This window comes from Anarhichas minor, unplaced genomic scaffold (assembly GCF_050575085.1).
Source record: "Anarhichas minor isolate MPS153535 unplaced genomic scaffold, ASM5057508v1 ptg000074l, whole genome shotgun sequence".
Lineage (NCBI taxonomy): Eukaryota > Metazoa > Chordata > Actinopteri > Perciformes > Anarhichadidae > Anarhichas > Anarhichas minor.
This window is the reverse complement of record NW_027466520.1, coordinates 10,785,052-10,798,396: the sequence shown is the minus strand read 5'-3', so window position 1 is coordinate 10,798,396 and position 13,345 is coordinate 10,785,052. Positions and strand designations below refer to the sequence as shown.

General features: G+C 44.1%; 1 protein-coding gene across 1 annotated transcript; it reads left to right on the top strand.

Annotated features, from left to right (window-relative positions):
* The first annotated feature begins 1,315 nt into the window (after positions 1 to 1,315).
* Positions 1,316 to 13,244, top strand: dap (death-associated protein). The gene is made up of 4 exons (XM_076080524.1): positions 1,316 to 1,509; positions 2,504 to 2,615; positions 8,605 to 8,647; positions 11,457 to 13,244. Exons 1-4 carry the CDS (start codon positions 1,455 to 1,457, stop codon positions 11,574 to 11,576), a joined length of 330 nt encoding a protein of 109 aa, XP_075936639.1. The 5' UTR covers positions 1,316 to 1,454; the 3' UTR covers positions 11,577 to 13,244.
* The last annotated feature ends 101 nt before the right edge of the window (positions 13,245 to 13,345 follow it).

Here is a 13,345-nt window from a genome sequence, read left to right as displayed (position 1 = left end):
TAAAAATGGTGTTTGTGCAGCTGAATGACTTTCTGTGTGTGTGTGTGAACTGTGAGTGCAGCGAACATTACTTCTGCTGATGGTGAAGTACGCAGCTGCCACTTCAGTTGCCAATTGGTCAACACGCATCGGTGTGACCACACACTCTCACACACAATCACACGAGCTTATGTGCTGTAGATGTATGCACACTCATCAGATTCATTATTCCTAGAAACTATCACATAATGCACATTGCAGTATAGACAACAATAGATTAAAGCTGCTCCACCACCATTAACACACATATAGATTTGGCCATATTTTACTCTGCACATACAGTATATGCTCTCAATCTTCTAGTGTATGTATAGTCAGATAGTTGAAACTATCCTTAGTTTCATTTTTTCTTTTTACTTTTTTCGGTTGCCTATAAAACCTTCGCTGCAATGATGCTGTCACGTTAGCCAGTTAATGAGCCACTGTGGACTTAGAGCGCAGAAAGTAGGTGGTCAGAGAGGTCACCACTGTCACACACACACACACACGGTGCAGTTTTGTCTTTTCTCTCTGTTGGATTGTCTCTTTTGCCTTTTATTGCTCATCCTGTTGATGCTTCTGCTGCTGCTGGTTTGGCCCGACAGTGGGCTTAAAGGTGAGAGACGGAAACTGGCTGCTTCATTAGAAGAGGTCTCGGCTTTATACATGCTTCAGTCTTTGAGGCTGTGTAGAGGGAGAGCTACTAGGCACTTAAAATAGTGTCCTTCAACTTTTGCAATCTGCTCTTATTTAAATAATGTATCAATTGGAGCAAAACAGTATTTATTCCCACAATTAACATCATTTGCATAATATCTGATCAGGCATTACTTTGTGAGTGCAACTAAATGTGTCATTTTCTGTCACGAAGCACTTACCTTGACAGTGCCTTTGTGGACACAATCACACACACACACACACACACACACACACACACATATATAACAATTTACATTTAGACGAGACATAACTAAATAAAAAAATAAAATTTCGACATTATAGTAATAGTAATTACAATAATAATGCTAATATTAATGCAAATAATGACATTTGAAATCAGGGGATTGTTCTTTTTTTCCTTTTTTAATATAGGTTATATTAAACTATGTACTCTGTTATATTCAGCTACTATCTGAAACTGCTATGTGTTCATCAATTCAAAAACACACAGCAATTCACATCCTCAGATTGCGGATTGCACACAGACGCTGGCTACGGGCCGACGTCAGCACGCCCCTTACGTCCTTCCGCTTCTGACGATTCTGCCACGTCATCACGCATCTTTTCTAAACATTGCTCAGGGAGAGAAAAAAAAAAAAGCCACGTTGACGTTACAGAGTGAAGTGTAGTCCACAATTTGAGGCAGAATAAATCAGGAATTGTGTTTGTCAGACGCTCCGGGTTCTTCTCGCTGCAGACTCCAGATCAGTAGAGACATGTCGTCGCCGCCGAAGGAGAAAGTGGAAACCAAAGGAGGACATCTCCCTGCAGGTACAGCTCCTTGTGCTGCTGATGATGTGTTGTTTTTGAAAGCTTCCTTTTACCAGGCCTGTGTTTCTGCAGTGTCTCAAACCAAAACATATTGATGATTAATGCTCATGCAGTCACTACATGAGCCGATGCCATTGAATGACAACGTGTCTTTGCATGCAGCGCAATCTGCCGTATTTCTCAATTTCGCACATTTTCGTTACTTCCTGGTTGGCGTGATATCTTGCAGCATCGTCATCAAACCTGGCGTGATTGTAGCGATTGGCAATCGCCGTCCAACGTGAAGGTTTTAGTTACAACGTAGCGGTTAATGCTGTTGAATGGCGATGACGTGTAGGTCGTAGGCTCCAGTCTGTGGACGGAGGCGGAGGAAAAGGCAGTTTAAGTGTACGTGGACATGAGCAGTGTGGCAGGTCACGGGGCTGCAGGAGTGACGGCACAGTAAGATAACGAATGCCCCTCGAACCCAATCTGTGATAAGCGGGAGGCCCAGAGCGCATGGGACTCAGTCTGCAACATGCAGGTGTAATCAATGCAGACGGAAGAACACTTGGAGACCATTGACAATCTCAATCATACAACCAGCCCCTCTGCAGTGGGGTCAGAGGTCACGGTCAGCTGACTAGTTTGCTGTTTACAATTCCAGGACTTGTGCAAGGACACTTCATCAGGATGGCTGCTTGCCACCACACAGACGTTCTAGTTGAGGGACAGATGTCTAACTCATTATGTTAACCGTGCTACTTAATTAAAAGTAGGATAGGTCTGTAAATATAGAAGTCATGCATTGAAGTTTATTATAAAGTTGAAGTCCCTAACGGTTACATGGCCACTACAGTGCATTATAACACATATAATGTTTTTTTACATCAATATCTGGGCTCTTTGTATTTTCTCACTATTTTGATCAGCTGTTTCATCATTAATGAAATCTGCTAATTGCTTCAGTTCCTCTGGTAAACGGTGTGCATGTGTGTCCCTCGGTGTGTTGCAGTAAAAGCAGGAGGTATGAGGATAGTGCAGAAGCACCTGCCGACAGCTGCTCCAGAACCACCACAGAAAAATGAGGAGGACGAGGAGGACGAGGAGGAGTACCTCAGCAGCAGGTACAACACCCACACAGTCGCGGAAAGATCACTGCAAAGGCCTACGATGCAGGGGGCCCGAGGGGTGAGGAGGCCCCTGTGAGTCTTAAGTGGCCATAACATTTCTGATTGAGAGTCAATCAAATGACTACAAAGAGTCACACAAATAGACACAAAATGACTACAAAGAGAGACTAAAGGACCACAAGGAGATACAGAGGGACTGCAAAAAGACATGAAACACCTTCAAACTAAATGGCCGCATTGTTTACAGCCGTTTTATGTCTCTTTAGGTCCGTGTGTTTTGCCCTTATGTTGGAGTGGTGGGGGGCCCCTTGTCATCCGTGCCCAGGGGCCCATTGTCTAGTAATCTGTGCATGCAAAGACACGCACGAGCCACATACATCTACTGCGATGCTAGAACTGCTTCAGTACTCTCTGCAGTTGGATTGAGAGACCGTCTGTGACTCCGTGGTGATTCGTATGTTGTAAAATACAGTCAAACACGCACCCTGCAAATTGTCAACTAAGCAATTTAGGCTCTTCCGCTTTTCTGTAAGGCTGTGCTGTGGGCAGTTTTGCAGCAGACTTGTTGGGTGCTGTTGCCAGCTAATTCGGTAAACAACATAATTACTGCATAATTACAGCATTAACTTGGAACAGCCCATTCAGCAGTCGCTATTGTTTGCTCTTAACAGCCTCGGTTTGCATGTTTAATATCAGCCTGGCTCTATTCGCGAGCGACAATAATTGTGCTTTTATATTAGCGTGTTTTCTTTTTACATGTTTGTTTCTACTGAGGTCACTCACTGAGGTGGTGCAAGTTGTTGCTTATTTTCTGTGTGTGTGTGTGTGTGTGTGTGTGTGTGTGTGTGTGTGTGTGTGTGTGTGTGTGTGTGTGTGTGTGTGTGTGTGTGTGTGTGTGTGTGTGTGTGTGTGTGTGTGTGTGTGTGTGTGTGTGTGTGTGTGTGTGTCTGCTTCCACACCCACATACGTCTACTCAATACTCTGTTGGTACAGGTGGCGTATTCCCGCCACATATCAGTTAGTGTGTGTGTGTGTGTTACTGCTAATCGGAGGTGATAAATGAGAACTGACGAGCAAGTGCGTAGCCGAGAGCAGGGTTCAAGAACGTTGCCAACTGTCAAGATATTCTGTGTGCCTGTACTTTAGACACACACAGAAATATACATTGCATCCACTGTGCTTGTTGTTTGGGTGTTTTCCTGTATTTCAGAGCAGGAATAGTATCGAGCCTGTCTGTGGCATTGAGTCATTTCCTGTTGCTCCCCTTTCCTTTGTGCCGAGATGAGTGGCAATAGTAGACGGAGCAACAAAGTGAGGTCAAGTAGAAACACAAAAACAACATGCAAGCTTGGCTTATACTTCTCAAGGGTAGAGGCTGCCGTTTAGAAAGAAAGGACACTCCAGACAATAAGAGAAACAGACCAAAACCTAAAGATATTTAGTTGACAATGATATGGAACAGAAACGCAGGATAACGAGCTGGAACCAGGGAATGTTTTGTATCTTTGCTTTAAAAATAAATAATCAATTATCAAAAGAAGGTGCAACAACTTTTCAGTCGATCAACCCACTTGATTCAGCTCTCAATGAAATAGATACTTTATGATTTGTTCAATAATAAAAGTTCATCGTCCTTTTTCCCTTTATTCCTTGCATTGCAGTCTTAAAGTAGCACTGATAGACGATGACCGAATCTATGCTTTTTAAATCCAATATAGCATTTTGTGGGTTTGAATATGTCTGACCCCTTTTCCCTCGTGTGTAAACTGTCCGGCTGTCTCACCGGAGCCACACGGGGTTTAATAGTTGCCGGAGTATTTATTCCTCCAAATGTTTCCTTTTAGAGCTTGCAGTCAAAGAAGAGGAATCATTCCTTGGGCTGTGAAAATATATTAGACAAATAGTGCATTTAATCACTGAGGAAAACAATTTCAGTCCTTTTAGCTTGATAAACTCCTCTTGGCCTGGCTGTGTAAATGCAGGTTTACCGTCCGCCTGTGAAATGTTTATCTTTAACTAAAGAAATGACCTGTCAGCCCATCCTAAAAGAGAGGCTGAGTAACTGCACTCCATCAGTAAATGCAGTCAGTGAAACTCTCTCACTCGCGCGCACTCTGTCTGTCCCTGTCCGTGTCACGCTGATGGACGTCTAGCAGGTGGCTACTGGGTAAATTTCGCATTAGCAGCAGCCAGTGAAGCGTTGTAGTCAGGGGAACACCTGCCGTAGCCAATCTAGCCGAGATGGACAGATGGGGCAAAGGGGGAGAGATATGTGGCCGGGATTATGGCGAGGATGAGAGGGGGAGAATTATTATGGTATGGAAAGCGAGAGATGCCATCCATGGCGGTATGAAGATACGAAAGAGGAAAGGTTTTAGTCGGTAGAAGAGAGGGAGTAGTAGCGGACAAGTTGGAAGGGGTGAGATGCAGGCAAAAAAAAAAGGGGGGGGGAGCCATAAGCCCAGAGCAAGCTGGTGACCCAGCAGAGGCTCCCCGCCCACTGACTGTCTGGTGAATGAGTTTTTCAAACGCACGAGGAATAAATCCACCCAACATCCAGGTAAATCCATGTCGTCTCCACCGTGTAAAAATGTGATGTTGCAGTGCGAGTTAGAGAAGCAGGAGAGAGGGAGGTGAAGAGATGAACACATTCACTTAACATATTGCTGCGTTCTTTTTAAAAGTGAACACATGGTTTATGAACTGCTCACACGTCGACTGTTGGCTTCATTTGTAAAAACAACTGGAAGAATGGAGGGTGATCGTAGGCCTCATGTCACCTCTCCTGCATGTTTTGGTGAGAGGTGGATATGTTCCAGAGCCTTGGAAAAAGAGCGGGCGGTGCTGTGTGTGTGTGTGTGTGTGTGTGTGTGTGTGTGTGTGTGTGTGTGTGTGTTGTGTGTGCACGCTTCACTAAGTCGCTGCGCACATATCCTGAATGTAGGAACTGTTGCGAAATGTGCAGTAAGCTGACAGCTCATGGCGAAAAAGTTGAGAGGGAAGAAAGAGAGTGAGGGTAGGAAAGAGGAGGAGGAGGAGGAGGAGGAGGAGGAGGAGCAGCAGCGGAGACGGGCAACATGCATCAGTCTCTATGGCAACCACCACCTCGCCCACGGCAACAAACTTCCTGCTCTGCTGAAGCAAAGAGAGATGGGCGGGGTGGTGGTGAGGTGTGGCTTCAGAGCTAAAGACGGGGAAGAACACACCACACCGTTAATGTACATTTCACTCTTTGAGTTATTAGCTAGAATTAGCATTCTGTGTCTACGTCTCTCTTTTGCTCCTTCGTTCTTCCCCTCCTTCGTTCTTCCTCTCCTTTCCTCTAACTCTTAACTCGCCTGGCACAAAGCGACTCCTCCCAAAGAGTCCTAACAGCTCTCTACTGCCCCCTGCAGGTTCCTTCTGTCTCTCCTTACCCTCACTCATGGTTTCTTTCTCTGTGTGTCCTTCTCTGGGTTTCTCGTTTCCATTTTGCCATACGGATTGAACGGATGAAAAATAGGTGTCGGTAGCATCTCATTTGTGTCGTATCCTCTCATTAGCAGTCAGGTGAAAAGCTCTCATCTAGCTCATTGTCTGATTTAAAAATTAATAAATAGAATCATTTTCTGAAGGAGTTAGATGCGTGTTGGCCGTCTGTTCCTCTGACAGGCTTACACTCCTCACTCCTGTCCGTCTGTCTAGTCATGTCTCATATGTCTGCTCTCTGTCTCTCTAGCCTTCATGTCCTATCCTAACAACGACGTGCAAAGTTTGTTGCCATGCATGCTTTAAAATGCAGTGCAGATTTTTTTTTCATACCTCCCCTCCCTTTGAAGTCTGTTTTCAATATTTCAGGCTTTATCTTCAGATTGCACGGTGGAGATCGACACTCGATAGAATACAGACATGTGACAACCCAGCGTGAGGTGAATGCCAGCCCACGCTCTCTCAGCATGGGAATACGTATCCAGCTTTGCGTGAATTTTCGCCTCAACCCCACTGCGTCTCACCTCAATGTAGCTTCAATGGAAAGTGAAGCTACTGTACATGTGCTGCGTGTCACTGCGGCATGGTGTAAAACACAAGTGTAAATGACTATTGACAGCGGAAAACCTCGTGAAAAGATATCATTCAAAGAAAGTTTCTACATTTGTGTTTCAGAAAAACGGCTTTACGAGGGCTGTAGCAGCTGAATGCTAATGAGCTAGCTTAGAGCTAGAAGGGCCTGTTTGAGTCCATTTGGAAATCTGCTATCCTGTATTGCTAGCAGGACATTTTTCACTTAACTATAATGTGTGTAATGAAAGCAGATCCTTCTCGCTGTGGCACTCTGCCAGTTGTGTTTAAGAGGAATGTTCAGCCTCCAGGTTCTTGCACATAAATGTGAATGAATCATGAATTTCCTGGAAGCATTATTCACACTTGCGTTTTTATTTTTTCTTCATCTGGCACTCGCCATATGCACATTTATTCCCCTACTTGTTCCTCCGATAACCTTAACATTTTTAAAACTCTACAGCCAAGTCAAATGTTAGCGGCAAGCTAGCAAAAGCATTAATTTGAATGAGGAACACTCGCGGCGCTAATATCCCATATAGCTAATTGACTTGCTAATAGAGAACCTCTCAACCCCACGTTATTATGACAAGTAGCTCGTGAGGAAATGATCAGCGAGATTTCAACGTATCCCAGCATTAATTTAATAGCAAGGTGTATATACTCTCATTAAGATAAGTAGCAGAAGGCTATTCAGTGCCAAGATGTTGATTGCAGAGAGGGAGGTTAGCCAGATGTGTTGAAAATCCATAACTCTTAATTGATTGCGATTAAAAAGTTGTGCGTGGATCATAAAATAAATAAGAAAGTAGCAGATGTTTCAAATGTTGTTTTCCGAGTGCTTGGGTTCTCTCTGCTGAGGCTGCAGTTTGTTGTCTCTGTGAGGGACTTTTCAACATATTTATGCTGTTAATGAGGTAAGTCGTAAGTTGGACATGCTCGCTGCTATAGCTAATGTCTTTGAGTGGAGTTTTGAAGGTGGCTACAACAACTGTACTCTTTTGCCGGGGGGGGGCGACGCTGTAAAATTCGACGGCGCTCGTTTGTCATGTCAAGGTCGATACTTTCCTCGGGTTCCGCATTCCTCCTCCTCATCTTTTTCTCTTCCTCCATCCATTCCGTTTCTCCATGTCTGAGTGAGCTCTTGCCTCCCCCTCTCCTCCATCTTTTTTTCTCCTCTCCTCTCAGTCTGTTATTATATAGGTATTTCGTTCCGCTGTCCTCCCTGCCCTCTCGCCTCTTCCACTCTCCCCTCCATCTGCCCTGACCTGGCTTCACCCCCTCGTCCCTCTTCCTTCCTCCACTTCTTTTTCATCTCCTTCTTTCCAAATCCTTTCCTTTTATCAGCCTCCTCCTCTTTAACTCTCTTTTCCTGTCATAGCTCAGCTTTCCCCCCCTTGCCTCCCTTCCTCTCTCCTGTCATGCTTTCCATCCAGAAGCTCTGAGCCCCAGTGTTTGGCCAGGATGAATGGGAGCTATTTAGGCTGCTGGCAGGTGTGTGTGTGTGTGTGTGTGTGTGTGTGTGTGTGTGTGTGTGTGTGTGTGTGTGTGTGTGTGTGTGTGTGTGTGTGTGTGTGTGTGTGTGTGTGTGTGTGTGTGTGTGTGTGTGTGTGTGTGTGTGTGTGTGTGTGTGTGTGTGTGTGTGTGTGTGTGTGTGTGTGTGTTGCCAGAGAGAGTAAGACTGTGGATATTATGTGTTTTGACAACTTGGGGTTTTCAAATTTTTGCACAGTGTCCCTTTTGGAGGTTTTGAAGTGGCCAGATTGGTAAAGTTTTTGTAAACATGGCCATACAGCAAGATGCACCCCTAGCCTGCTCAAAATACGATTAAATTACAAATCACCACAGAATAAAGCACTAGACACACACTTACTGAATTGTATATTGTTATGAACAAATTTTCATCATAATATTCTCTCTCATTTTCTTTTATTCTCCTTTTTAGTCCACCAAAGGTCCCCGTGATCGTGTCTGGAGTGGTGACAAAGGTGAGACACGCATGCACACACACACACACACACACGCATAAAAAGACCACCAGTAGTGTTGAAATAGGCATGATAAGGTGGTTTATATCTGGGACATGAGGTCTGCAGGGAGAGGTGGAGGCTTAGTGCTGAGACTGAACAAGAGAGAAAAGGAATCGCAAGGCAGAGCAAGAGAAGAAAGGGTTGAGGGTGCCAACAGAGAGAATTGTACTAAAGTAAAGAAGGGTTGCGATCAGGAATCAAATATCTATAATTAAAGATGATGCTGTGAGTTTGATTGATAGTTTGTCTGTTTTAAAAGCTGTTTTTAAAAGGGGCGGTGGTAGTGGTGGTATGTGTAGGCTTGACCTGCCACTTTGAAAAGTGGGTCAAAGTCTGTGGAAGGACTTGTGTGTGTCACACACCAGGCAGATTGTTTGCGGAAGATTGCAGTGATATCAGCAAGGTGGCAGGCCTTCCATTTATCCCCCGATCCTCCTCTAGCCTTTCCATTCGCCCTCTATCACTGCCATCAAACCCTGAGGCTAGCACTGCACAAAGCCTCAGAAAAGCCTTTTAGGAGCCAAGTGAAACACTTCAGTGTGTGTGTGCAGTTTGTAGCCTGCTGAGACTTCTTATAAAAAAAACAAGACATTTCCCGGCTCTATATTTTCTATCTTTTCTTTCTCTTTAAAGGACAGAATAGGATCCTCAGGTCTTTTGGTATTAAAATGATTCCACCAAAGGGCATCTAATGCTAGGCAGTTATTTAAGGTAATGCATGTATTCCGGCCCCCTGTCCACAGTTGGGTTTTGTGGTTCAGAACACGTGTCCTCCTGCCTGCTGCGATCAGATCTCTTCAGAAATCCTGTTCTTTACCGTCCCCAAAGAAACCTCACACCGTTATCCCAGCGTCAAATTAAGTCCTCATACCTCAGCAAAATATCAGGGACCGGATATCTCAAGACGAGAAAAATATGTCAATGATTATTTTTTTTTATTATACGCTGACGGTTATATTCATGAAATCCAAGTAGAAATACATTGTTGAGGAGTACATCTTAGCCGGTCAGCATATTGGGTACATGCCTAAATGCATGTTGGGTAAGACAGTTTTCTTTAGAATAATTTAGCAGAAAAAAAAACCCACATTGAATGCAGCCACACTCTTAAAATGCATGGAAAGAAATGAATGATCTTACATCGTCTTTATTCCACCTTCTTCTACACATCTTAAAATGGAAGTTTGCTACATTATTATTACATTAATTCTTCCATTTTCTAAGATGTCTTCCTTTTGGAGCATGTTTTGTGTTTTTATCGAAATTTGATTTGAAAAAAACAAATCTCTCCACAGAAATAGTATTATAGCTGTGTACTAAATGGTATAAAAAGGAGGTAGGAGACCAGACTTGCCAATCATCATGACTTCTGTTCACAGTTTGGTGCAATAATACTGGTAATTAGTTGCATTCCCTCCCATACCTCTGCAGTAGGAAGGAGATGGAGGAGAGAGAAGCTTTGAGCTTCAGAAGAGAGAACAAGGGCAATAGGAGGTCAAATCCATCCACATCCCATCCAGTTAGCTGTGGAATTGGCTTTAAATGAAAGAAACACACACACACACTAAATGTTTTGTGCCCACCTACACACACACACACATGCAGGAGAGCTAGTGTGCACAGCCTCGCATACAGTACAAAACCAACACATACAGAGAGGATTAGGGTCAAGCAAGGATAGGCTGGTAGTAAAGTTCAGATAGACAGACAGGCAGTGTTTGTGTTTGTAGAACGTTGATTAAATTGCTTATGCAAATGTATCCATATGGACATCCTAAGAAATCCGATAGTGAGGAAACCATTCGTTCTGTCATTTTGTTTGTGATGGAGAAGTAATATCCACATTATTATGGCAACACCTGGACAAAATCAGCTAAACTAAATACCAGAGAATTAAAACTTAACAATGTTAATCCACTTCATCATGCAAGCTGCAGTGTAATCAATGTTATGTGCAATGCATTTGCTCTGAAGCTCATCTCCCCACTCGTGTTTTCTCTCACAAATGGGATCCGGGGGGGGGGGGGGGGGGGGAGAAGGTGAGAGAGAAGTGTAGCCTGAAAAAAACAAACCAGGTAAATTAAGGGGAGGAAAATATAGACACCAAGCAGTGAAGAACAGGTGTGAGAAAGGAAAGAAAGAGAAGCATTGAGGAAGATGGCTGAGCATGCTGGCAGGTAGAGATAAAAAGAAAGAAGGGGGGAATGGAGTCATGATTGTAGTAAGTCTCTGATTAAAGTTCCGCATTCCCCTGTGAGTAATCGAATTCCTGCTTCGACCCGATTTAGAAGCGAGCGTCTGTTTTTGGGTGTTTTTCTTGGAATGGGAGATTGAGGTTGCGGAGCACATTAGCGGGGACGGGTGAGGGCCCCGTGCTCTACCCTTCACTCTCAGGGATTTCCTCATTGTTCTGATTATCAGAGGGAAAGGATTTTAAAAAATGGGGCATAAAGGGCTCGGAAACCAACTGCAAAAACTTTGTATTACAAACATACTTTCTCACACATGTTTTGTCTGTTTGATAATGAGCCTCTTACTGGTGACAATCACTATCCTCCTGTTTAATAGCTAACCTCAGATTGATGGATATTTGCCGTACTGTGAAGTAGATTTGCAGCAGGTGTGACGCAGCAAAGCTCATGCGCGGTATCATCTGTAAAGCTTTTTGCTTGGATCTTGATTTTCCCAGCCAGGCTGAGGCTGTGAACAGTGCAGTTCGTTATCGTGCCGCCTCAAAGACTTGTGACTGTCTGTGTGTTCTGTTCAGGGTGATAAGGACTTCACCCCTGCAGCCGCCCAGGTGGCTCATCAGAAGCCCCAGCCTTGTGTCTCCAAGCTGCCGGCCACTCAGCACATCAACCAGCACATCCACCAGCCCCGCAAGTGAACTTGCAGGCAGCGAGCTACGATGGCGACGCTCACTCCACCAGCCGGCCTTCCCCACGGAACGGACAGGATGAGAGATGTTTGCCCACCAGGCGCAGATCTCCTCTAAATAATCAGAGTAGTTTTTCGTTACATATATCAGCAATTTATCAGCAAATGACACCCAATGCGAATACAGCCATCGTTAGAAGTTCCAATCTTCACACCCCTGCTGCTTTGGTGCTGCACTACAAAGTTCTGCACTTTTGTGTCCTCTCCTTAAGAGAAATGGTTTTGACAGCTGTACAGTCTTAAGGTGGTATGCATGGGCGGGTGGTCTTTTATAATTATCATTCTAGGATTAAGCATTATTGAAGAAATATCAGGTATGTTGGGGGGGAGGGGGGAGGGGCTCTTACCCCAGCGATGTGCCAACCATTACCACATCACAGCAAAAACAGCCATTCACAGCAACCCATCAATCAGGCCAACCAATCGCCTCAGCCTAAGCTCCAGCCTTCTACCTCTGATCTTCAGACCAAAAAAAACAAAAAACAATCAATTAAATCAGGAGGTGGACACCAGTTTTACATTAATCAACACAAACCAAAAAAAGAGCACACAGAGAGCAGCTTCTCAAATGCAAAACGCATTTCCATGTGTGGATCACTGAGACCGTTACCAAATTGCACGGTACAGCATGAACCAGAGAGAGGAAAAGTAGCTAATTACAAGACGGCATCAACCGATCGTTAGCCCCAACGCTGAGGTCACTGGCAAGTTTGACGAGCATTCCATTTGGCCATTTCAATATTATAGATGCCCAATAAGGAGAACCAAGATGCATACAAATTGCCCACTTCCCTGTTATGGTGGCTGTCCTTACCCAAGTATCTACTTGATGCATGCCGTTAGTGTCGTGACTGAAGAAGGCTAGATACGCTTATATAGCTTTTGGGCCACAGCAAAGTCTGTCGAGCTTTTTCTACAGTCCCCTCTCTGTCACCGTTCTTACCTTTTTATTTAATAGAGACGAGTCTTACAGATCTTTGATCTACTCTCTATTTTTCCCCTGCCTTGTCGGAGCTGAAATAATGCCCATCCTTCCGTGGCAATGTTAATTTGAACGCAAACTCATCCCGCTTCACGGTAATAGTATCCCATCAGTGCCTCATTGCTCAGGATTTTTTTTTTTCTGTCTCATTTGACTCGCATAGATTTACATTTTCTTTGCTTCGCACCAGAGTCAACAGGGATGAAAATGTATATCCAGAAATGTGATGAAATCTTAAGATACTGTGAAGCAGCTGCAGGATGCTTTGTGTTTCTATTAACATGAGCCTGAACATCACCATTGCCGATCAAAGCGTTGCAGAGAAGCGGCTCAAAAAGCAGGGAGGCTCGTAACTGTTTCGATGAAGGTGACGAGGCAATCGCTGGGCAAAAAAAAAAAAACGTTCCATAGAACAAATATGTTGACTATGTGACAGTTTGTCAGTGTGCAAGGACAATACATTGATTTCTACTTGCCAGGATATCCGCAGGTATAATAATCAGTATCGGCTCCCCGAAATATCAATACACACAGACACACACCACCCTTATCCTTAATCACCCATCCCCTTACACTCAAGTGTCATTTGTTGCAACACTAATGTTCAGGTTTCCAGGAAAGAAAGAAAGAGAGAAATTTATCTTGCCAAGAAGGAATGATTTCCGATGGTAATTTAATGGAGTTTTATTTTTCTCGGTTCTTTTTCTTGAGTAAATTGTTCAAACTGTATAAATCTT

Coding starts and splice junctions, on each gene's coding strand:
- dap (XM_076080524.1), top strand. CDS start 1,455: ATGTCGTCGCCGCCGAAGGAGAAAGTGGAAACCAAAGGAGGACATCTC. Junction 1,510..2,503: donor AGGAGGACATCTCCCTGCAG/GTACAGCTCCTT, acceptor GGTGTGTTGCAG/TAAAAGCAGGAGGTATGAGG. Junction 8,648..11,456: donor TGTCTGGAGTGGTGACAAAG/GTGAGACACGCA, acceptor TGTTCTGTTCAG/GGTGATAAGGACTTCACCCC.